At 38.7% G+C, this 26,304-nt stretch overlaps 2 protein-coding genes and 1 long non-coding RNA gene across 4 annotated transcripts in view; 2 read left to right on the top strand and 1 right to left on the bottom strand.

Moving 5' to 3' along the window:
* Positions 1 to 26,304, top strand: part of LOC140526927 (utrophin-like) — a 90,112-nt gene that overhangs the window by 11,676 nt on the left and 52,132 nt on the right. Inside the window, exons 4-7 of the mRNA XM_072643558.1 lie at positions 447 to 599; positions 1,535 to 1,635; positions 9,813 to 10,007; positions 17,857 to 18,028. The gene's annotated coding sequence lies outside the window, so the exon portion shown is untranslated. The remainder of the gene's footprint in view (positions 1 to 446; positions 600 to 1,534; positions 1,636 to 9,812; positions 10,008 to 17,856; positions 18,029 to 26,304) is intronic.
* LOC140526929 (uncharacterized) lies at positions 1,369 to 4,103 on the bottom strand. Of its 2 annotated transcripts, XR_011974603.1 has the most exons (4): positions 3,774 to 4,103; positions 2,885 to 2,998; positions 2,257 to 2,398; positions 1,369 to 1,567 (listed from the first exon to the last, which is right to left on the bottom strand). It is a non-coding gene; the product is annotated as an uncharacterized lncRNA (long non-coding RNA). The 2 variants fall into 2 exon arrangements; XR_011974602.1 differs by lacking the exon at positions 2,257 to 2,398 and having other exon boundaries at positions 3,774 to 4,096.
* LOC140526928 (transcription initiation factor TFIID subunit 7-like) lies at positions 11,340 to 13,489 on the top strand. The gene has a single exon (XM_072643559.1). It carries the CDS (start codon positions 11,551 to 11,553, stop codon positions 12,628 to 12,630), a length of 1,080 nt encoding a protein of 359 aa, XP_072499660.1. The 5' UTR covers positions 11,340 to 11,550; the 3' UTR covers positions 12,631 to 13,489.

Raw genomic sequence — 26,304 nt, 5'->3', positions numbered from 1 at the left:
AAAAGGAATTTTTGTAACTATTAAAGATCTTGTACCAAGCATTAAAACACAGTGTTAGAGAGATTTCGTTTTTAGTATCTGACACGACTTCATGCCAAGGAGTTATTGTCTTTGCTGTCTTGTCACCCAATATATGGCTTTGTGTCACCTCTTGATGTGTAATCTCATGAAACCTGAATGGAGTTGAAGTCACTATAGCTTTGAAAAGATCTCCCAATATGCGAAAGTACAAAGAAATGATGAGGAATCTCTGCTTGACCTGATTGGCAAATTAATTTTTTTTCCTTTTCATTTCTGCCTATTTTACAGTTGTCTTGCTTATTGAAATCTGGTTTTACCTCATTTGCTTCTTTCCTCTACTGTAGTCAATGGACTTACTTGGAGTCATGTTCTGTTTTTGGTTCACCTGTCCTTAGCTATGCTTTCTTTTTTGCTCTCTTCTGTAGATGTTGATCGACCAAGAGCTTTTCTCAAAGACAATTTCTGTGAAATCACAACCTGTTGAGGCTGCTATGCATTCAGTGGACCTAGACAAACTAGAGCATGATTTAAAAACTTTGGTGAAGGCTGTAGAAAAGCCCAGTGATGAAGATGAAAAGGTATAATCCACTTCATTTTTCTGTGAATAAATGCCTTAAATATCATGCTGTGGAGCACGTGAATAGAGCACTGGCCCTGGAGTCAAGAGTATCTGAGTTCAAATCTGTCCTCACACACTTGACACTTGCTAGCTTTGTGACCCTGAGCAAATCACTTAACCCCAATAACCTTGTGCGTGTTCTCCCCTTCCCCCCATACCATGTCATTTGTGGTGGAGAATTTTAAGATGAGAGTTTTTGACGTTGGGTTTCAATGTAGCAATTGCCAAATGATTTATATAATGCTTCTAAGAGAGTTAAAATTTCAAGGAGAATTAACTAAGGATCAGCATGGTTTAAATTGTAAGCTATTTTAACATATAATTTAGAGAGACAGTGTGATATACTGCTGATGCAGCTAAACTAGGAAGACCTAGGTTCTAGTCCTGCCTCTAACATATACTTAGATCTTTTATCCTAGGCAAGTTACTTTCCTTGTTTCACATAGCTTTTGGAAAGTAGGTGATAACCTACATTGGTAGAGGTAGTTTACTCGTTGGAGAGTCCCTGTTGAAATTGCAGGAGCTTTTTTAAAAGATCCAAGAGGATTCAAAACATTTTTGGAAACAATATAATTGTTAGAATTTTTTTCCACCTAATAGTATTTTATTTTTTCCAATTATATGTAAAGGCAGTTTGCAACATTCATTTTTTTATGATTTTTAATTCCAATTTTTCCCTTCTCCCGAAGACAGCAAGCAATCTGACAGACTATACATGTCCAAATCTATTAAATGTAAATGCTATAATTTTAATGTACTTATTTTAAATTTTTAATGGGATATTCGTTTACAGAAATTCATCATGATGGATATGTTCTTTCTAGTAAAGAAATATACATTGCTCGAGAGATATCCAAGTGAAATATTGACTTGTTTTTCTCTTTCCATTCTCAGTTGGATGAGGAGAAGGCCCAGATTGAGGAAGTTCTGCAGAGAGGAGAAGAGATGTTACAGCACCCGATGGAGGAAAACAGGAGAGAAGAGATACGCTTATAGTTAGTACTTCTGAGGACGAGACATAACAATGTCAAGGCATAATCACTGGAACACGTGTCTCCTACTTACAGCGCTTGGATGCAGAAAAAGGAAACCTCTGATGTGATCTCAGACAACTTGAGGAAGCAGAGAGTATTTTCATTACCAGAAATTGCTTCATGGGGGATAGTACTTGATTTGCTATTCACATTCACCCTAAGTTGTTGTCAAGGTTCAACCAATCCCCAGGAAAGAGAAGCGCTAGGAAATGACAGTGGGTATAAAGCCTGGTCTTCAAAAACAGATCTAGCCTGTGAAGACCTTTCAGCTGTCAAGGATACCATTTTCTGTTCTCCCAATTTCCTTTGCTTTGTGCATTGTACCCAAAGGTAAGGGACAGAGGGAGAGAAAGGGAACAGGAAGGAGGAGAAGGAAAGGGGAAAGGAAAATGAGAGGAAAGGAAAGGAAGGGGATGAATGAAAGTAAAAAGTGAAAAGAGGAAAGGAATTTTGGAATGGAAATGAAAGAGAAAAAGGGGAACGGAAAGGGGACAGATGACAAGGAAAGAAGAAGGAAGAAGCTGCACCCCCAGATTGGAAGTGGCCAGTTGTGTCTCCACTGGGGCAGTTTGTATTACTCACAGAATGTTGTTTGTCCTTCCTTCTGGAAGAGGACTGTCACATCAGGAAGATGATGCTATGAGTTGCCAGTGAATTGGATTTCAGTGAGGGAGGGCTGTGAAAAGTCATCAGCCTTACTTTCTCCTTAGGAGCCATCTGGGCCCTATGTCAAGACATTTAGTATGACTACATAGATAAGAGATAGACAGTCAGGATGACTAGAGATGGCTTTGGATGCAGTGGGAGACCTTAGCTTTTTGAAACTAAGGTCTTTACTAGGTCTCAGCTTGACTGAGGCAAGGCCCATTGAGTGACTAAGATGAGTTGGAAATGAGCCAAGGAGTGTCCCCTTTTATCTAATTAACGCATAACAACCCCAACAATCTGAGAGGGGAAGAGGCCAGAATTTCTGGACAAGATAGAGATTGGAATGACTGGAGGTGGCCCCCATTTAAAGAGGGGTACAATACACAAAAGGAGGCAGGAAAGGGGGGTGGAGCAGGACATCAGGGAGTATAGGTAGAGGGCATTCCTTGGAACTGGAACCAGGCAGGGCATCAGATGTAAGGTGGAGTGATAGGAAAGACCAATTTCTGCCCTCTCTAAAGGAAGGAATTTTGAAGCTTTGTTGCTCCACCTTTGAACTCACCAATTAGAGGAATTAGGAACATGGTGGTGAGTTTAGATGTGATGGACTTCTCCTGGGCACTCCATCTTGTTCTTTAGAGTTTGAAGCAGACAAGGCATCAGATTCAAGGTGCAGCTGGAAGGGACAGAGTTTCAAGATTATGGGAGCAAAGTCCTTTGCAGGAATGACTGAGGCTATACAGTTGGATTCAGTCTCAGTTACATCATTTGTAGAAGGAGTGTAATGGTAACATCTACATGATAGAATTACGGGGATCAAATGAAATAATATCTATTCAGTGCTTTGTCAACTTGAAAGCACCATATGCTATTATTAACATCTGTATCTCTGTTTTATTGTTGGCTTTTACTATCTCTTCCTATGTCATTCAGTAATGCAACATAGTATTCAAGGTTATTTATTGATAGAATTATTAAAGGTGAAGGAATGGTATAGTCAGTCATTTAGCACAGAGGTTCCATTATGTTTGTTTTAGGAAAATGAGGGGGTTTTTTCCTCAATTAATAAATGGTTAAAGAATATAAACCAGCAGTTTTCAGAGGAAGAAATTAGAGCTACCTATAGTCATATGAAAAAATGCTCTAAATCACTATTTCTTAGAGAAGTAGATTAAAAGAGCTCTGAGGTACCACATCACACTTATCAGATTGGCTAATGTGGTAAAAGAGCAAAATGATAAATGTTAAAGATGATATGGGAGAGCTGGCACACTAATTCATTGTTGGTGGAGCTGTGAGCTAATCCAACCATTCTGGAGAACAATTTGGTACTATGTTCAAAGAGCCACAGAAAAGTGCATACCCTTCGACCCAGAAATATACCCACTAGGTCTCTATCCCAAAGACATCTTCAAATTGGGGATAGAAATAGTATCTTTCCTTTTACATACCTCAGGTCAGGAACTTGGCGAAGAGGGTGATAAAGATCTATACAACAGGTGACAAGAGAAGTGATCAATGTACAGTGTAGTAGAGTGTATAAAATATCAAATATTGTTTGGTATTCAAAGCCCTTCAGAGCCTGCCTTCCTAGTTTTCATGTCTTCTTACACTTTACTCCTCTGTTTTGAAGTAAAGAAAGGTCTCTTTTTATACTATCAAAAAAACAATCTAGGAGGGACAGAACTTCAGGGTTTCTGGCCAAAACAGATACAGTTGTTTCTTACATTCATTCTGAGTGGTCCTCTGGACACAAGTTGGTGGTGATGGAGGCTTGGGTGGGGCCCAATTATTGCATCATCAAGGACAGAGTGATATAAGTGGAGAAAATCTAATCTGTTCAACACTTTCCAGGTTACTGGGATGCCAGTTTCCCTTCTCCTCATTGTCCTTGTTTTGGTATCTTACTGGAAGGTAAGGATATAAAACCCTCCGTAGAAAGAGGGAGAGGAAAGGAAGGCAAGAAAAAGGGAGGGGAACGGAAGAAAAAGGAAAAAAGAAAAAGGGAAAGGAGAAGGAAAGGAAGAGAAGGAAGGGGAAGGGGAAGGAAAGGAAAAGTCAAGGACAAATGGGAAGGACAGGGGAAGGAAAGGAAAAGGGAAAGGAGGAGGTGAGGCAGTGTGTACTAATGACAGGTTGTTGTTTGTCCTTCTTTCTGGAAGAGGACTGTCACATCAGGACAATATATAAAATGGAGGCAAGAAGAGGGATGATGGAGCAAGGAGCCCTGGGAGTATGGGTAGGAGTTTTGGTACTCCACCTTTGAACCCTCTAATTAGAGGAATTAAGAACATGGTGGTGACTTTTGATTTGATGGATTTATCCTAGGAGAGGATATGGCAGAGTTGACACATTAATTCATTGTTGGTGGAGCTGTGAGCTGATCCAACCATTCTGGAGAACAATTTGGTACTATGTTCAAAGGGCCACAGAAATGTGCATACCCTTTGACCCAGAAATATACCCACTAGGTCTCTATCCCAAAGAGATCTTCAAAATGGGGAAAGAAATAGTGTCTTTCCTTTTACATACCTCAGGACTTGAACTTGGCTAAGAGGGTGATAAAGATCTATACAGTAGGTGACAATAGAGGTGATCAATGTACAGTGGAGTAGAGTGTATAAAATATCAAATATTGTTTGGTATTCAAAGCCCTTTGCAGCCTGCCTTCCCAGTTTTCATGTTTTCCTATACTTTACTCCTCTCTTTTGAAGTAAAGAAAGGTCTCTGTTCATATTGTCAAAAAATCAATCTAGGAGGGGGAGTAGCCTCAGGGTTTCTGGCCAAAACAGATGCAGTTTTTTACATTCATTCTGAGTGGTCTTTTGGACCCAAGGGAGGACTTCGTGGGTGTAGGGCCCAATTCTTGCATCATCAAGGACAGAGTGATATAAGTATAGGAAATCTAATCTCTTAAACACTTTCGAGGTTGCTGGGATGCCAGCTTCCTTTCTCCTCATTGCACTTGTTTTGGTATCTTACTGGAAGATAAGGGTATAATACCCTGTATAGACAGAGGGAGAGGAAAGGAAGGCAAGAAAAAGGGAGGGGAAAGGAAGGAAAAGGAAAAAAGAAAATGAGAAAGGAGAAGGAAAGGAAGAGAAGAAAGGGGAAGGGGGAGGAAAGGAAAAGGCAAGGACAAATGGGAAGGAGAGGGGAAGGAAAGGAAAAGGGAAAGGAGGAGGTGGGGCAGTTTCTACTACTTACAGGTTGTTGTTTGTCCTTCTTTCTGGAGGAGGACTGCCACATCAGGACAATATACAAAATGGAGGCAAGAAGAGGGATGATGGAGCAAGGAGCCCTGGGAGTATGGGTAGGAGTTTTGGTGCTCCACCTTTGAACCCTCTAATTAGAGGAATTAGGAACAGGGTGGTGAGTTGTGATTTGAAGGACTTATCCTAGGAGATGATGTGGGACAGTGGAAACACTAATTCATTGTTGGTGGACCTGTGAGCTGATCCAACCACTCTGGAGAACAATTTGATATTGTGTTTAAAGGGCCATAAAATATGCATATCCTTTGTTTGACCCAGCAATACCCCTGCTGGGTCTGTATCCCAAAGAGATCTTAAAAAAGGGAAAAGGAATCTTTTACATCTTTTTACTATCTTTTACTCTCTTTTATATCTTTTACATAGCTCTGGAGAGGAGCTTGGGGTAACAGAGTGATAAAGACCTATACAAAAGGTTGCAGTAGGAGAAGTGATGAATGTACAGTGTAGTGGAGTGTATAACATACTGTTTGGTATTTAAAGATCTTTACAACCAGCCTTCCAAGTTTTCATGTCTTCTTACACTTTGCTCCTCTCTTTTGAAGTAAAGAAAGGTCTCTTTATATATTGTCAGAAAAATCAATCTGGGAGGGGGAGGAACCTCAGGGTTTCTGGCCAAAACAGATGCAGTTTTTTACATTCATTTTGAGTGGTCTTTCCGACCCCAGGGAAGACTTTGTGGGTGTGGGGAACAATTCTTGCATCATCAAGGACAGAGTGATATAAGTGTAGAAAATCTAATCTGTTAAACACTTTCCAGGTTACTGGGATGCCAGCTTCCCTTCTCCTCATTGCCCTTGTTTTGGTATCTTACTGGAAGGTAAGGGTATAATACCCTCTGTAGAAAGAGGGAGAGGAAAGGAAGGCAAGAACAAGGGAGGGGAAGGGAAGGAAAAGGAAAAAAGAAAAAGAGAAAGGAGAAGGAATGGAAGAGAAGAAAGGGGAGGGGGAAGCAAAGGAAAAGGCAAGGAAAAATGGGAATGAGAAGGGAAGGAAAGGAAAAGGGAAAGGAGGAGGAGGGCAGTTTGTACTACTGACAGGTTGTTGTTTGTCCTTTTTTCTGGAAGAGGACTGTCATATCAGGACAATATATAAAATGGAGGCAAGAAGAGGGATGGTGAAGCAGGAGCCCTGGAAGTATGGGTAGGAGTTTTGGTGCTCCACCTTTGAACCCTCTAATTAGAGGAATTAGGAACATGGTGGTGAGTTTTGATTTGATGGATTTATCCTAGGAGAGGATATGGCAGAGTTGACACACTAATTAATTATTGGTGGAGCTGTGAGCTGATCCAACCATTCTGGAGAACAATTTGGTACTATGTTCAACGGGCCACAGAAAAGTTCATACCCTTTGACCCAGAAATATACCCACTAGGTCTCTATCCCAAAGAGATCTTCAAAATGGGGAAAGAAATAGTATCGTTCCTTTTACATACCTCAGGTCAGGAACTTGGCTAAGAGGGTGATAAAGATCTATACAATAGGTGACAATAGAAGTGATCAATGTACAGTGTAGTAGAGTCTATAAAATATCAAATATTGTTTGGTATTCAAAGCCCTTCAGAGCCTGCCTTCCTAGTTTTCATGTCTGCTTACAGTTTACTCCTGTGTTTTGAAGTAAAGATGTGTCTCTTTTTATACTGTCAAAAAAACAATCTAGGAGGGACAGAACTTCAGGGTTCTGGTCAAAACAAATGCCGTTTTTTGCATTCATTCCAAGTGGTCTTTTGAATCCAAGGGAGGACTTGGTGGAGGCTTGGGTGGGGCCCAATTGTTACATCATCAAGGATAGAGTGATATAAGTGTAGAAAATCTAATCTGTTCAACACTTTCCAGGTTACTGGGATACCAGCTTCCCTTCTCCTCATTGCCCTTGTTTTGGTATCTTACTGGAAGGTAAGGGTATAATACCCTGTATAGCCAGAGGGAGAGGAAAGTAAGGCAAGAAAAAGGGAGGGGAAGGGAAAGAAAAGGAAAAAAGAAAAAGGGAAAGGAGAAGGAAAGGAGGAGAAGAAAGGGCAAGGGGAAGCAAAGGAAAAGGCAAGGATAAATGGGAAGAAGAGGGGAAGGAAAGGAAAAGGGAAAGGAGGAGGGGGGCAGTTTGTACTACTGAGAGGTTGTTGTTTGTCCTTCTTTCTGGAAGAGGACTGTCACATCAGGACAATATACAAAATGGAGGCCAGAAAGAGGGATGGTGGAGCAGGAGCCCTGGGAGTATGGGTAGGAGTTTTGGTACTTCACCTTTGAACCCTCTAATTAGAGGAATTAGGAACATGGGGGTGAGTTGTGATTTGATGAACTTATCCTAGGAGATGATGTGGGACAGTGGGCACACTAATTCATTGTTGGTGGACCTGTGAGCTGATCCAACCATTCTGGAGAACAGTTTAGGACTATGTTCAAAGGGCCACAAAAATGTGCATACCCTTTGATCCAGCAGTATACCTTACTGGGTCTCTATTCCAAAGAGATCTGAAAAATGGGGAAAGAAATAGTATCTTTCCTTTTGTGTAGCTCAGGACAGGAATTTCGGCTAACAGGGTGATAAAAATCCAAACAGTAGGTCATAATAGAAGTGATCAATGTCAAGTGTGGTAGAGTGTATAAAATATCAAATACTGTTTGGTATTCAAAGCCCTTCACACCCTGCCTTCCTAGTGTTCATGTCTTCTTACACTTTACCCCTCTATTCTGAAGTAAAGAAAGGTCTCTTGTTATATTGTCAAAAAATCAAATAGGAGGGGGTGGAACCTCAGGGTTTCTAGCCAAAACAGAGAGTTGTTTTTTTGAACATTCATTCTGAGTGGTCCTCTGGACAAAAGTGAGGACTAGCTGGGGGTGGGGGCTTGGGTGGGGCTCAGTGTTACATCATCAAGAATGGAATGTTGTGAGTGTAAAAAATCTAATCTGTTAAACACTTCCAGGTTTCTGTGATACCAGCTTCCTTTCTTTTGTTCTGAGTATCTTACTGCAAGGTAACGGTATAATACCCTCTAAGGACAGAGGGAGAGGAAAGGAAGGGAAGAAGAAGGATGGGAGGGGAAGGCAAGGAAAGCAAAGAACAAAGAACAAACAGAAAAGAGACAGAAATGAGGATGAAAGGATGGAGGAGAGAAAAAAAGGAAAGGGAAAGGAAAAGAAAAGAATAAAGGGGAAAGGGAAAGGAAAAGGAAAAAAGGAAAGAGAAAGGAGAATAAAATTTTTTTTCTGTTTCTCTAATTTGTTTTTTAAAATCCCTTTTTAACTCTTCTAAGAGTTCTTTTTGGACCTAAGACCAAATTACATTCTTCTTTGAGTTTTACAAGGAGTCATTTTTACACTATTGTCTTCCTCCTAGTTTGTGCTTTGATCTTCCCTGTCACTGTAGTAACTTTCTATACTTAAGTCCTTTTCTGTTTTGCTTTTTTTTTTTTTTTTTTGGTGCCTTGCTGCTTTTATGTGAAATTTGAGCTCTGTTCCTGCACAGGTGAACTTTCCATTAACTGAAAAGCATATTTTTTAGAAGAAACACCAACCGAATAGTTTCTTCATCCTGATTATATTTGTGTGATGCTGACATCAAAGGAGGAGAGGTTGTTTGAGGGTAGAACTGTAACTAGAAAACTTCAAAATATAATTTTTACCATTCTCTATTTCCCTCTTATAGTAGTTCCTAAGGAAGTATATTTAAGAATTCAGATTAAAACATACAAAAGCCCTTTATAATTTTGTGTAGTATTAGTGGAGGGTTTGAAAAATGTTATAGCTTGTGATATAAATGAGAAATAAGGAAGAAAATTTCCTCTCCAAATGTACTTTGTTGATTGGTCATTATAATAATGTTTAGATTCTGTTTTATAGTGTATTTCAAGTCAATACTGAAATGAGATTGCTAGAAGTTTGCAGGAGTGCAGATTTTTAAATACTGTATTAGAGTATTTATATGTGCAGGTTTGCTTTACCAATAGAACTATTTCTCTAACATTTTGCTTTTGGTAAATATATTGTTTTAAAAATTCTTAATGTCTTTGGGAACGGTAGCACTTTGGTTTGATATAATGTAAGCTTCTTGAGAACATGGTTTGTTTTATTTCATTTTAAATTTTGTACATTTCCACAATGTCTACCATAGAGTAGTAACTTAGAAGTGCTTTTTTCGTTTGATTTCAGCTTACTATAATTTGCAGTGTGTTCCCTTTAGATGAGTATGTATTAACCATATTCCTTTTTTTTCTACAGGTGACCCCCATTGAGCAGAGTGTTACAGTTGATCATCCACATCTGTGTGGAAATAGATCCACTCCCCTCCCTACAGATTATCTCGAAATTAACAAAGTCTTACTCTCCATGGCGCACCTAGAAGTGTTACTCAGTTTTACCAATCTCAGCAGTGGTTTCTCGGAACAGTTCTCTGCGCAGGAAGAGTCAGTAAAGGTAATTGTCAACGTTATATTTGAAGAGGAGCAGTCAAATGACATTTTGAGATAGCAATTTGTTTAAAGTAAACCATGTATTTTTTGACCTGCAGCCAAGTGAAATGGCACCCAAAATTGGTGATATAACAATCCTGTCTCTTTCCTATCTCTTCTGGGCAAATATAATTATGCTTCTTAAAGTTTTGTAGGTAAAATTGATTATGTACAAAAACTTTGCAAAGCTTTGCAAAGTTAGGGACATGTTATGAAACTGTTAAACAGTGTTTCAAGGTGTGTTGTGCGGCAGTCTCAAAAGAATTCACAGACTCAGACAATCTCCAACCCATGCCAAAGCATTTATTAAGGATTATACTCTCAACAAGTAGACTAGGCTCCTTAGAGGAACCAGCAGCTTCGCAAAGCAAGACAGGGCTTTTTATAGAGCAAAAGATGCAATTGTCATTACAGAATATATGAATATTAAAATATTGAATGAGGTTATTGATATGGACAGGGTTCCTAGAACTGGTGGAACTAGTCATGCGGTTACCCAGAATATATACAGAAAAGGACACTGGATGGTATTAATGGATAATATTGATATTATAACAAGCCTCTCTACATCGTAAGTTCATCTAAGAACAGCTCTTTGCTATTCCTGCGCAGCCCTCCACTGATCAGCACCTTCTTGGTGGTGCTTTCTTAATGACTGACTATTGGGATCCTGTCTGAGACTAGATGGATGTGTTAAGTGGCTGAGGTAATGGACACACTTGCTGCGCTAGTGAGAGAATTAAGCACATGGGGAAGCTGGGAGATTGGGGGTGGGTACAGTGGCTACATTCCATCATTCTCTCCTCAAAGAGCTGGATCCCAAATTCATTTGGGAAAAGGGATGAAAGTCTCAGTTTTCTGTAGCTTCTTCTGGATGCAAAGAGGAATAGAAGCTGTCCCTGCCTCAAAGCTCTCCCAGAGCTCTCCCAGAACCGAGCATAGGCCACATTTTGGGGATCATGGGTGGGTATGGGCTGGAATCTACTGTTCACCTAAGTGTAGGTGAGCAATGGCCTGTTGTCTGGAAAACACAAATCTGGCTCTTCAGTATGTAGGGCCCAATTATAAGGAGAAACCAAGACCCCCATTAGAATCATTTGCATTTGATATACAGGATTATCTGATTTTATTAGTTTCTCAAAAATGTGCACTTTGATTCCAGTTTTCTTTAAGAGGATCAGATGCTACTGATTATCCAACCCTTTACATAAAAATGCAAGTTACAACACTTGCAGGTAGAAGCTTTCCACCCCTGAGTTAAGGAATTGTAGAAATGGATATGCTTCAGGTGCAGGGGAGGGAGCGCGGTGTTTGCGTTCTTCGTGATTCCTGCTCGTTTGAGGTGAAGACACTTAAGGGAGGCCTAGCCAGGTTGTGACTTGCCTGGGTCTACCACAAAACAGCCTCCATTGTCTCCCAAGAAAATGCCAGAGGAGTGTTTTGGGACCTAAACCCAGAGCATAGGATTTTGAGTGATAGTCATTTATTGTGGAGTAAGACGAAAGGAAATGACTGTTACAAAACAGAAAATGAGCAAGAACAAAGAAGATGCTCCCCATGAGTTGGAAAGCCAATTCATATTACGTCTGCCTCCAGATTATGCTTCCACTGTGAGAAGGGCAATACAGTCTGGAAGTGTCAACCTGAAAGATAAATTGACCATTGAACTACATGCAGATGGACATCATGGAATTGTCCATGTGGACGATGCCCCATTAGCTGCTAAGGTAGTTGACCTGCCCTGCATTACTGAATCCTTGAAAACTATAGATAAAAAAACCTTTTATAAGACAGCAGATATCTGCCAGATGCTTGTGTGCAGTGTGGATGGGGATCTTTACCCGCCTCCAGAAGAACCAGTTGCCACCACTGATCCAAAAGCAAGCAAGAAAAAAGATAAGGACCGGGAGAGGAAATTCATCTGGAACCATGGTATCACTCTGCCTCTGAAGAATGTCAGAAAGAGGAGGTTCCGTAAGACAGCCAAGAAGAAGTACATTGAATCACCAGATGTGGAAAAAGAAGTAAAGAGGCTTCTCAGTACAGATGCAGAAGCTGTCAGTACCCGATGGGAGGTGATTGCAGAAGATGAAACAAAGGAAGTGGACAACCCAGTTTCCCTAGCAGGCCTAGAAATTTCATCTCCAGGAATGAGTCATAAGCAGGGCCATGGCTCCTCAGAACATGATGAGCTTCGGGAGATATTTAATGATATTAGCAGCAGTAGTGAAGAGGAAGATGAAAGAGATCCTCATGATGATGAAGATATAAACATCATTGACACTGAGGAAGACCTAGAGAGGCAACTACAAGACAAGCTTGATGAATCTGATGAACAGCGCCAAGAAAATGAGGAAACAAATCAGATGGTCATGGGAATTCAGAAGCAGACTGATATGATGAAAGGTAAACTCCAAGAAACTCAAGGAAGAGCAAAAAGACAGGAAGATCTTATCATCAAAGTAGAAAATCTGGCACTCAAGACCCATCTACAGGCTGTGCTGGTTGAGCTCAAACAGCAGGAAGAAAGAGAGAAACAACAGCTCAGTTCCTTGCAGGAACAGCTAGAATCACTCCTGGAGAAATAAGAGGTCCCTGCCTGCAAATTCACTGTTGTCCTCACATTGGTAAATGGCTCACATTCCATCCTTTGGGTTGAGGACAATATACATTGTTAATGTGGAAATTTGACTATTTTCATTTCACCGTTTTTCTGTTTCCTATTTTGACTTCATCCCATTTCTCTCTCTGTAACACTGTTTATTTTGCTAGAAACTTACACACTAATAAGTAGAAGGCGATAGGTGAGAGAAGACTGGTTGTAGAAGAGTTTTGGGATTAATAGACCAAATAGTTCATCCTCTAATTCCCACATTTATTTCAAGGTTTTCCTTCTCAAAATCAGAACTTAACTGTTACTTTGTGGTAAGAACCAATTCAACTATAAAAAGATTAGAGGACAGATGCTGTAAAGCTTGTTTTGTGTACATTTTAGTTTCTCAACTGTTCTAAATCTCTTATGTAGAGGAGCATGTTATATAGTGGTAGATAACTGTCACAGCAAATAAAAGTGACAGCCATTCATGTCTGTAACTAAAGTTGTTTCCTACCAAGCATATGTCTCCATTTTTTTTTTTTACTTCATTAATGTTGATATTCAGTGGATTAATGAACAGTTATTTCTGTGATATGTTGTAGAATCTTTTAAGATATAAGAAAGTGATAGACCATGTTTGGCAACTTTTAAGGCTGCATTTTGCATCTACCCTTCACAGCTGATAAAGATGGTATTCTGTTTTCTAGTGTTACATGTTACATTTTTCTTTAACTCTGACTCACCTTGGACTTACTATAAGAGTTCCAAGTTAATTCTTCATGCTGTGAAGTTTTTCCAACTACATTAAAGAGTGATTTGACTCCCTAAAAAAAAAAAGAAAAGAAAAGAAATGAATATACTCATAAGAGGCTAACTTTTACTTCAATTATAATTAAAAAAAAAAAACTTTGGAGGATTACAAAATAGTACATATCAGTAACTTTTTCATAAGGAAACATGTTCATCATAAAGTTGAGTTTTCCATTAATGTAAAACAAAATATTGCAAAATATTCCATAGGTTACCTCACTTTAAGAAAATGGGTGACACTGAAATTCTCTTTTCCAAACCAAACTAAAGATGTTTCTGATTTAGTTTTAGTAATTAATAGAATGACAGCTAGGTTCCTCAATCAACTGGACCAGTACCCAGTTATTCTCACATCATTTTGAAACATTTTACAACCTTATGTTGTCTTTGAACTGTACTGAAATCTCATTCCTGAAACTGAAACAAAAGAGGTTCCTGACTTTAAGCTCACAATTCTTGCTTAGGCCACGGAATGACTGTAAATTTAGATCAAAATAGCAAGATCTCACATACTTACATTTGCTCATATACTTTACTGACTACTCGCTTAGTTTATAGAAATTTGCTATAAAAGGAAGAAGTAGGGACCTGATCATAGCACATATCACAAGATAAAATATCCTTAGCTCTGTTTGACTTTTGGTAGGAGTCACAGTTTATCAACCGTGCAGTAACAATTCCACTGTATAGCCAGACTCAGAAATCATCACGTTGGGAAACATTCCTTTTCAAAGGAACACAGTGGGGAAACTGAGCCAGGAGGATCCCAGGCTAGGCTGTGCCAAGGTCGTCCCAGAAGCAAACCTCCCCCTGTTGTCGTTTGCAGTTGAGTATATCACATCGCCTCTGAGTAGCCTGTGGCATTTTTCTCAGATGGTGGAGTACTGATTTAATGCATACAACTATACCTAAATTCAAACTAAAAAAAAAAAAATCAGTTATAGGCCCAAGAGCTTTTATCTTAAATGGCAAGTTTCATCAAACTCAGCTTAGGGCTAGATGGAATTATTTTTACTCTTAATGGAGCAATAAAAATGTTACCATAACTTTCATGCATAAGAAGTTTCCCTGAACATCTTTCACCTGTTTTTCTTTCCTTCTTGAATTTACATTTATCCTGGTGTAAAGACCAATCATTAGAAATCATTTCTATATAATAGTATACATGCATGTAATATACAGATAAATATATTTGTATATAATACATAAATTTGCACATTCTCAGCAAGCCAAGCTCATTGTTTAGGAACTCTGTAACCCAAACAAGCTCTTTTCCTGGGCTGATGAACTTGTCCACACAGGAAAATTTACAGAATAAGAGGAATTGACAAGAACCACAGAGAAGGGTCTGCCTGTTCACCCTATGGTAATTCTTCCTCTAGACTGAGGAAAATCCAATACTTTCTGGAACTAATACAATAGTTTACCAATTTGAAACAATATTATGTATTTGAAACTTGAAACAAACCCATTACTGATTAGGTGACTTCAGGCTTACTGAATACAATTCCAAAATACCTAACACGGAAAATTGGGCATCTCATCACCATTGGCATTGTATAGCGGTGCCATCCAATGAAGAAGCTAATAATCCTAGTTAGTACTTATAGTGTCTCCCTCTCCCAGGCATTGTGTTACCTTCTTTACACTCATGTGAATTGTTTTCATGTCCTGTAAGCCAAATTTGTTCCAACTTTGCAGGATACTTGCCTAGTGGGGAGTCCTATGGGTTTGGGTTGGGTAGGGGGAAGGCACTGAATGCAAAGAAATCCTTTTTGTAGCCACCATTCACTTGATCATGTGGTGTCGCTCAGAGAGGGATAAAAGCCAGCTCAGAGCTGACTGTAAAGTTCCTCAAAGAGCTTCCTGTGTCTACAGGGAAATTGCCCATGCACACTGGGGCCCCAAGTGTCTTGTCAAGACTTCCTAGGTATTTGAGGGACCCCAGCCAAGAGAGAGGAAAGGAAAAGACTTACCTTTGATTGAAAAGTATCAGAATCAGACTCTCCTCTCCATGCTGGGTGTCAAAAACATTGTGGTGTTACAAGGCATGTTGTAAGTTTGTTTTGAAAGACTTCACAGACTCAGACCATCTCCAGCCCAAGCAAAGGCTTATTGAGGATTATGCTCTCAACAAACAGGCTAGGCTCCATAGAGGAACCAGCAGGTTAACAAAGCAAGATAGAGATTTTTATGGAGCAAAAGGTGCAACTCATCTTTACAGAATATACGAAGAGTAAATTATCAGAGGGCTGAATTGATATCGGTAGGGTTCCTAGCCTTGGTGGAAATATGTTTATCCAGAATGCATACAGAAAAGGGGTAAAGGGGATATTAATGTACACTAATGATATTATAATAACCCTCTCTACATCCTAAGTTCACCTGAGGCCAGTTCTTTGCTGTTACTGTGCATGTATCCACTTAGGTTATGATTTAGTGCTAAAAGATTCTGCTCAGCATCCTCTTGGTGCTACTTTCTTGATGGCTGCCTATTGTGGTCCTATTTAATATTAGGTGGATGTGGTATGTAGTTGAGGTAAGGGACACACCTGCTGTTCTAGTGAGGTAGTGAGGCATATGAAGAAGTTGGGATATTGATGCTGGGAGCAGAGGCTAGAGTCCATCAAAACTATTTCTCTGATAAATGCATTTAGGACACCTTAAGATCTGTAAAACATTTTACATGTATCATCTAATTGGGTCACTGCAATAGCATTGTGAGGTATCCTATCCCCATTTTATAGTTGAGGAAACGGAAGCTATGAGAGATGAAGGTCAGATAGCTACTCTGGAGTATTCAGAGCTATAATGACAGCAAGGTATTTATTTATTAAACACTTGTTATGTATTGGACACTGCATTAAGGGCTGGGGAGACATAAAAATAAATGGGGCAGTTCATGCCCTCAAGCAGCTTAAAGAATAATTAATAAGAGAAGACAACATAGAAAGGGTAAGAGAAAAAATTATATGTATGTTGGGTGAGGGACATGTCTCGAAACTGAGATGTTTTCAAAATGGTATGGCGTCCTTGCACTGGGGAGATTCAAGCCAAACCTTTGCCCATCAGAGGTGGCTTTTCAGGGGATGTAATCCAAGTTTCTTTTGGAGGGATTACCGATAATAGTGGTCATAGTACAAACTGCATGGTGAAGAAATAACTGGGGAATGTATTTATGATAAAAGTAGAAACTAGAGTGAAACGTATTAGATTTTATAGCGTTAGCATTCAGTAGCACATCATATGGAGAACTATAATTTCAAAGCAAGATCATCACAGGGTGTTTTAGTCATGGAGTTACAGGCTTGGAAGGAAACTTGAGAGTGTATTTAACTAGGCAGAGGCAGAGCCACATCTGGAATCCATGCCTCCCATTTTCCAATCTAGTCTTTCCTGAAATGTGGCATACTAGAGATGATTACATTACTATTTACACCAATTATAAGTCTTCTTTCTATTACAAAAATTCCTTAATCTAATTTTCTAAATTCATTGTATTAAGATGCTGAGTAGAGATTGCATATATGAACCATGCCACTGATGAAGCAAGATAGCATATTAACTTTTGCCTCAGTCAATTTTATATGTGTGTACATATAGCATATATCTAGCGTATATGAACATATATCTCAATTCCTTTGATTATTTCCCAATAATTGACCATTTACTCTATTTCCTTTCCTTGTGATTTTGTTATGTTTTTTATTTTATTCAGTTTTAAATTGGTATGTGCTACGCTTCTCTCCTACTCCCATGAATGGTAATGTCATCTATGCTTTAAAGACCAACATTGATGATTTCATATGGCTGAATATATAAAAGCATAATTCTATATGCCTGAGTAACTCATTTGGTTCCTTTCTCATGCCCCCCTCCCCCTTTTTGTCCATTCTTTTTATGCTTTGTATGTAATATGACCTTCTTTCAGAATGACTTTCAATGGGGGCCCTAAGGTTAATGACCACAGCTGCTACTATTTCTTTTAGTATCTGTACTATTTTTATGGGAGTGGGAGGAGGGAAGGGAAGAATTATGACTTTATAACTCTGAGTGAGGAAACTGACTCCACAGTGCAAATTAATACCAGCCTTGTAACTTAAAGTTTAATAAGTCTCCATGATAAAAAGTCTATATGATGTCTACGTGTAAAGGGAGAGCTATTGTAATATTCTATAATAGCCAGCGCTGCTACCGTACTTTCAAACCTGCTGTGCACTTTATGCACAGCATTTTGATATTCCAGCAGTCCTGTGAAGTAGCTACTGCAGCTATGATTCCAGTCTCATCGTTGAGGAGACTGAGGTTTGAGAGGTGAAATGACTCGCCCAAGGACATACAGCTAACATAATCATTGTTAGAGGTAGTATCCAAACCCAAGTCTCTGTTGACATTTTTTTTTTTATAGCAAATCAATTCTCTCCTGGACAAAGTCGAGGAGCAGATTACAGCTCTTCGTAGGAAGGAGCCCAGAATTATACTGGATGTTTCCCATCTAGGAGCCATTCTGATTGAGAAAAGACTGAACCACTTGAATGAAAAGTGGAACAGTCTGAAAACAACCTACTATGATCATAAAAGTTAAGTCTGTTTTAGCTTATATTTACTATAAAGGATTTTAAAAAAAAAATATGAGTCTCAGCAGTCTTGAAAAGGAGTAAAAACACATACCCCCTCCCACATTAGTCAAATGATTAAATTTCTTGCCTTATTCCTAAATCTGCCTTATAGAAAATCTGAGTATCTACAACTGCTATTATCATTGTGTTTGTGTATGTATTCAATTTTTATGACCAATAGTTTTGGAAAGATCATCATAAAACCAATATAGTAACAAATTAAGGATAATACAAATTAATATTTCATATCAAATTAATGGATGAGTGATAGTTTTTTCTAAATTTCATTTTCTAAGTTTTAAAAATTTCTGTGTATGTTTTTGAAGGAAATGGGATTGACTGTGTAAGAAACTCCTTTGTATGGAGATTCTCTGTTCCAGTAGAGTTTTGCATCTGTTTTATAATTTATAATCTTAGAGAAGTTTCTGGGGTACTATCAGTTGAAGTGACTTTTCTGTGGATACATTGCTGATACGTAGGAGAGAATATTGGACCTGGGTCTTTCTGACTTTAAATTCATCTATATCCACTATACTATGGCTGCCTATCATTGATGTCTGTATTACAGCTTGGTGCTCATCACATTTCATAGTAACTTCATAGTAATAATATGCCTAGAGGTTTTTATAGATGGTACTGTGGATAGCATGGTGGACCTTGAGTCAGGAAGACCTGAGTTCAAATCTACTCTCAAACATTTGGTAGGTATGTAATGCTAGGCAAGACTCTTAACCTTTGTCTACCTCAGTTTCTTCACTTGCAAAGTGAGGATAATAATGGTCTCAACCTTCTAGGCTTGTTGTGGAGATACATTACTATTGGTAAGTCATTTTGCAAACCTTGAAGAGCTATGTGAATATTAGATGTTACACACACACACACACACACACACACACACACACACACACACCCCCTATCTGTGAATGGAGTAAAAATGTAAAAAAATCACAGCCTAACGCTATATTTCTTAATGTGTTTTTTTTAATCTGATCTTTGGCCCAAAAAAAAAAAAAGGATGACATACCATGAACAGCAAACTTCTTTTGTAATTGGAAAACTTTTTTGAAGCCAATGCTTTTAACTTTCTCTGTACCAAACTGAAGCTGGTGTTAAAGATATCTGCTTTGATTTTTCTTTACTATCACATATTCTAATGGGAATGATTACATTGTGAGAGAGTACAGTGATGTGCAGCAGATGGCAGGAAAAGGAAAGCAAGAGGCAAAATAATTTATATGTCAAACAATTTCAGATACTTGCTAATCAACACATGACAGGAGAAAGAAATACAACTTTGGAAACAACACTTCTATACATAAGACATCATGAGATTACAAAAGTCTTTTTTTCTGAGTAATAATTAGTTTTTGGTCAGTCATTCATTGAAGCATTTTTAATGTGCTTACTGTGTTCCAGCCACTGTGCTAAGGGCTGGACAAGCAAAAAATGGCAAAAAAGCTGTCCTTGCCCTTAAGTAGCTCCTAGTCTAATGGGGTTAGCAGCATGGAAAGGAATATAAGATAAATACAGAATGAATGGAAGGTAATCTAAGAGAGTAGGCAGCTAGATGGCACAGTGGATAGAGTGGTGGGCCTGGAATTAGGAGGACCTGATTTCAAATCCAATCTCAGACCCTTACTAGATGTGGGACACTGGGTAAGTCGCATACCCCAATTTTCCTCAGTTTCCTTGTCTGTAAAATGAACTGGAGAAGGAAATGAGGAACTACTCCAATATCTTTGGCAAGAAAAACCCTAACGGGGGTGGTCATGGAGAGTTGGACATGACGGAAATGACTCAGCAGCAGTGACAGTTCTAAGAGGGTAAGATATTAGCTGCTAAGGGGATTGTGAAAGGCTTCCTGTAGAATGTAGGATTTGATTTAATTCTTGAAGGAAGCCAGGGAAACTCAGGTGTGAAGGAACAGTGGCAGAGCATTTCAGTCATGAAGGGGAGCCACTGCAAAGATATGGATGTGAGAGATGGAGTATCATATTCCAGGAACTACAAGAAAGGTGTATGCTAGATTATTGCAATAGCCTGCTGGTAGGTTTTGGCTTGGTGCAGGTCTCCCCCAAGTCCTTTCCATCCTCCATTAAGCCACTTAAAGTGATTTTCCTAAAGCTCAGATCTGATTACATCCATCTCCCTGCTCAATGAATTCTGACGACTTCCTATACAAAATGCTTTGTTTGGCATTCAAAGTCTTTCCTGTCCTAACCCACATGTCTACCTTTCCAGTCTTAGGTTACCTTACTCCCTGACACATACTCTTTGATACTGTGCCACTGGCCGTCTGGCTGTTGCACAAACAAGACAATCCAGTTCTCAGCTCTAGCATTCTGTGGCTGTCTCCCATCCCTCAAACTCTCTTCTTCTTCCGCTGTGATTACTGACCTCCCTGAGTTCCCACTTCTCTAGGAAGTCTTCCCTAAAAAAGCCCTTGTAATTCCAATGCCTTCTCTCTGTTAATTATTTTCTACTTATCCTGTATATATCTTGCTTGGCATATAGTTGTTTGCATGTTGTCTTCCACCTTTAGTTTATAAACTCCTTGAGGGCAGGGACTATATTTTGCCTCTTTTTGTGTCCCCAGAATTTAACGTCATGCCTAGCACCTAGGAGGCACTTAATGAATGCTTGTTGATTGATGGTAGCTTTGGAGAGAGGCTAGGATTAGCTACATAGATTTGGGGATCACCTGTTTCTCGTATCGACTTTTATAATCTTTCCCCTTTTAGTGATTTAGATCATCTAATGGGATGATTGTATAATATTATTATAGTCAGCCTTAATTGTACAAATTATTACTTAAGCACTTCCTATTTCAAAACTAATAATCCATATCTATGTAGGAGGAGAGGAAGATTCTAGAGTAAGAAGACCTAGATTTTAACCCTGCTTCTTAACACTTCCCTGTGTAACCATGGGTAAATCATTTATATCTCTGGGTTTCTGTTTTCCTATCTATGAAAAAAATTGGGTGAGATTACAGCCTATGAGAAGGTGAAGTACAGTCTGAACTGGGAGGATTATTCCTAAAGATTTTGAGTCATATTGGATAGAAGACCTGAGTTCAGACATAGTCTCAGACACTTAGGAGTTTGTGACCCTGAGCAAGTGACTTAACCCCGTTTGCCTCATTTTCCCCATCTATAAAGTATGCTGGAGAAGAAAAAGGCAAACCACTCTAGTACCTTTTTCAAGAAAACTCAACTGGTGACACAAAGAGTCAGACATGATTGAAAGGACTGAGCAAGAACAACAATAGCATCTTATTTCCCCAAAAATCTTATTTAGGGATCTTGTTAGAATTTCCTGTGAACATAGTCACATTATTTTGTATGAGCTGTGTGCTAGTTCAAAACCATCTGTTTATACCTAAGTTCAGTCTATAGTAAATCTCTTTAGAATGTCAGATACCACTGATAAGGACTTTGAGAAGGCTTGAAAAGTCTCAGGCCTCTTGAGTTTTTGAAGCTCATTACCTTTTTTTTTTCAATTAACAAGCATTCATTTTTTCTCCAGCAAATTGAAAAACAAGAGAAAAAAATAAAAATTCTCACAATTGCATAAAGTCATGCAAAATAACAATTTCCGTCTGAAGAATTTATGCAAGATGTTTGCCCATACAGTTGCATGTTAAAATCCAGGAAATTGGCTTCCTTTTTCTTCCTCTTGTACTTTTCACCCTTTGTCAACTGATAATGTTAATTTCTTCTGATTGCTAATGGATCCCATTTGGGAGGTTTCTGTAGTATCCCAGGGACCATGTGCTATCTGTATCATGTCATCAATATGCAAGAGTATTGGTCGAACCTAACGGTTTTGTTTTGTTTTTTTTAAACTTTTCAGATTTTGCATTGTACCCCTTCCATGACAGTTGGAAAATAGCTTCACACTGATGCATGTCTCTGTTTTATGTCTTGTTTTTGATATATGATACTCAAAGTATTCTTCAACCAAATTATCTTTATAGTTGAATCTGTCCATGGATTTTTGAATCATCTTTACATTTCCATGGGAGTCAAGATTCTTCCATGGTCAAGGCAATTGCTGTTTTAGAATTTTTTTTAAAAAACCATGTCAGGATCTTGTATTTTCTCTATTTTTCAGTCAGTTCTTACAGAAGATTTCAGCTGTCATAGAAATTGCCTACATTATTGATGGCAAACCCAAGTAGAAATGGGGACCACTAAAGTGGACATAAGGGTACTTATGGACCACATTTTGACCTTCCAAGTTATAGTAATGTTTCTTGTTTTATTTTTATTAATTTGAAAAAATAGTTCCAAGTTATGTTTTAATCTGGTTTGGTTTGCATTCTGCGGTATTGTTGGTTGTCTGCAGCACCTCTGATCTACGTGATCCTTGCCTGTCCCTCTTTTTATGAAGTATTTCCTTGATATGTCCAAAAATTTTTTATAGAAGATAAAATCAGTCTGTGAATTGGTACTTGTTCTCATTTTTCTGGGTCATTTCCTCTCTTGTCAATAGTACTATTGGTAATTGTTTCCACTCCTTTGAAATCTTCACTTCTTTTTGATACATTGAAAAATAGATTCCTGGCTTGCCTTTAAAATTCTCCATGAAAGGACATCATCTATGTGTATTTGTTAATTCCTATTCTCAGTAAAGATACATCTTATATAGATAAATAGGGGGGAAAAGAAGAATACCATAAAAGAGACATTCTGATTTTCATAATGTTAACATTACATTTTAACATAATTTTAATTTTTAACATGAGCTTTGTGCGTCTTTCTGGGCAAATCTAATTATTGAGGGAAAAAAAACTTTAATATGGTAATATCATAGTTTACTTTTTAGCATACAAAAAAGGTTAAAATACTTTGCCCTATAGTTGAACAGGATGACTCCTTTACATGTTAAATTTGAGCTCCATTCTGTCTCCCCCTTAAGTTACCTTCCCACAGTTTGAAGCTTGAAGTGTAGACTCAAGCTGCTTGGCCCCTCTGTGCTCTTACTGATAACTTACAAATGTGTACTATATATCTCTTACCTTAAAGCTTCCTCTTCTGCTTTCCTTTTCAACTTATTTATCCCCAAAGCCTTCTACTACTGTTTCTACCTTCCTTCTATTGAACAAGAAGAGGTGATTGTTCCTTTCTCAAAGCAAATTGTCCTGAATGCGTAAGTAATTCCATTGTGTCCCATCTTCTCCAACACTGCCTCCCTTCTCATCTTTACTCTCTGCTTTTCCTTCAAGGCCCTCCCTTTGCTTGTACTGGCTGCTTACCAACATTCATGTATTTCCCTCATCCTCTGAAGATCCTTACTTTATCCATCTATCCCTTTTAGCTGTTGTCCCATTTCTTTCTTCCCTTTTATGTCGATCCTTCTTGATATATTGTCCATGTTAGCTGCCCCCACTTTCTTCTCTCTCTCTTCTTAACTCTTTGCAGTCTGAATCCTGACCTTGTCATTTAGCTCCCTCCAGAGTTCCTATTTCTTATCGCCAAATTGGATTACCTTTCCTCAGTCTGTATCCTTTTTGACCCCCTCACTGGGGCTTTGATCCTCTCACTGTCTTGTCCTTGATACCCACTTCTCTGTATGCTGTTGTTTTCTAGTTTTCCTCCCTTTTTTATCACTCTCATTCAGTCTCATTTGTGAGATCTTCATTTAGCTGATACCCTTAGCTGTGGTAGGTGTCCCACAGGTCTCTGCCCTGGACCTCCTTCTATTATCTTTCTGCATTGCTTCACTTGATGATCTCATCAGCTCCTGTATATTCAGTGATCATATCTATACGTATTTTTCTCCACTCTCATCTTCAGCTGCTTATTGAATATCTGGAACTAAATGTTTCATAGAGATCTTATAATCAACATGTGTAAAACTCAACTCCTTATCTTCTCCCCCACCTTTCTCACCACCATCTACTCATTCCCTGATGCTTGAAGTGTAGGATCTCTCCTTAACCCCTCACTTTCTCCTTCCCTCCTCCCGTCATAATTTGTCTCTTGCCAAGGCCTATTGATTTGACCTATGTGATATCTATGGTAAATGCCCCCTTCTCTCCTAACATTTCCCTTGCTCTGTTGCAAACCCTTACCTCATTGCAATACCCTTCCAGTTGTTCTCCCAGCCACAAATATTCCTCTCCTCCAGTCTATCATGCACTCATTTGATAGAATCAGTCTTCCTTAATGACAGGTCTGATCAGGTCACCACCTCCCTTCTCATCAAATTCAATGGCTCTTTATTACTTCTGAGGTCAAATATAAAAACCTCTGTTAGTCATTCAAACCTTTCATAATCTCTCGCTTTTCCAGTCTTCTTATGTTTTATATTCCCCTTCCACCATGTACCTGTGATCCTGTGACATTGACCTCTTTGATGCTCTTGAACAAGAAATTGGTGTTCAACTAGGAGCTTTTCACAGGCTCTTCCCCATGCTTGAAATTTGCTCCTTTTTCCTTTCAGCCTCCTGACTTCTGCTTTCTGTTAGGTCCCCGGTAAAACCCTCTCCTCCCCAGGGTTCCTTTCCTGATTCCTCTTCATTCTAATGACTCCACTCTCTTGATTATCTTCAATTTAACTAACTTGCCTGTCTTTTTTTTTGTACAGAGTTGTTTGCATGTTTTCTCCCATGTGTTACAGTAGGATTTCTTGATTTCTAGGACTGTGTTTTGTCTTTTTTGTATCCAAAACACTTAATGTAGCATCTGGCACATAGTAGGCACATAATTCAGGTGTACTAATTTACTGAAATCATTAGGCAAAAGGTCTTTGCCCAAATTGACCTCTCCATGGCTTGTTGAGACTTAAATTAGAAGGAACTGCAGTTTGCAATTTTCTTTTCTTTCCGATGGAAAAGGAAGAAAACCCAAATCCTTTCCCATGACAGCAAGAACACAAAGATATTGTCAGTTGCTTCCTCTAAAAGTGCTACCTTGAGTTCCTGGTCAGTAGTTTCACAGTACTGCAGAAATTTGAGATTGGCTCCTCTCAGGGAGAGGGAAAAAGGGTTTTTCTCAGAATCTTTTTTAGAGGGAAGTGTTCGTATTTTATATTGCTTGGTATAATCATCTTTTGAGACTGTTGCGTGGGGAATAGAGGCCTTGTCTTGAATGTGGTTGCAACAAGGCTTGGGCTTCATGTCTGCATAATACCAATTGTGAAACAAGTTATAGCCTTATGGAATATTTCAATTACAGAACACCTCAATGTTTCAGATCACTTTCTAATCTTGCAAAACAGTCATCTTCGTGGTTAGAATTTCTTTACTGAGAATACTTTACACCAAGGAAACCAGAAGTTTATGCCAAACAATTAAACAGACAAATCCACTCTCCCCACCCTCCAACTAATAATACAATTTTTCAATAAAAATATAATTTTTTACTTAAAAATAGAAGAAACTTATAGAATCATCATATCATCACCTTCGTTAGAGACTTTGCCACTTACCAGCTGTGTGATCGTTGAGATCATTGAACAACTGACATCAACTCTCTGAGTCTCATTGTCATCCTATGTGTTGAGGGTTGTACTAAATGACCTCCAATGTGCCATCTTTGTCTCCAGTCTGTAATCTCATTTGTACTTTCTTCTTGTTTACGAAGTAATTGAAAGATTTTGCAGTTCACAGATTTTACAAATTTTATAAGGAGTTGAATTTAATAGGATGAATTAAGCAACTCAGTATACAGGATAGGGAGTACTGGTACATGTGAATCCAGAAAATAGGGATTTTAGTGGACTTTGAGCTTCTTTCTAGTTAGCATTATGGTTAGACAGGCAAAAAAAAAAAATCTTAGGTGATTTTTGACCACATTTTTGGAAGCAGAGCATTGCATATGAAGGGAAGCTTTGCTCCTTTTACCTTGGTCAGGCCACATTCTTTATATTATGTTCATTTCTGGCTGTTCACTCCAGCTGTGTAGCATTTCTAGAGGATACTGAATAAAGAGGAAAGCAGTGCCCTATGAGAAATTGGTTGAAGCACATGATGTTTAGCCTATAGTAAGGAGAAATTTAGGGAGTACATGTTTGGATTCGAAAATTCAGAGTTAACAAATGAAATGCATTTTCTTTTTCTGCTTTTGTATCTTTACATAGAAGTAGAACCAGTGGGCAGAAGTTATAGGGAGACACATTAAGGAAATACTTTCTCAGAACTGAACTATCCAAAACTAAAATTTGATTTTATTAACGGGATCGTTCAGACAGAGGTTGCCTTGACATATTTGAGATTATTCAGGTATACA

The sequence above is a fragment of the Notamacropus eugenii genome, chromosome 2, assembly GCF_028372415.1.
Source record: "Notamacropus eugenii isolate mMacEug1 chromosome 2, mMacEug1.pri_v2, whole genome shotgun sequence".
In the NCBI taxonomy this organism is placed as follows: domain Eukaryota; kingdom Metazoa; phylum Chordata; class Mammalia; order Diprotodontia; family Macropodidae; genus Notamacropus; species Notamacropus eugenii.
This window is presented reverse-complemented; position numbering and strand designations above follow the sequence as displayed.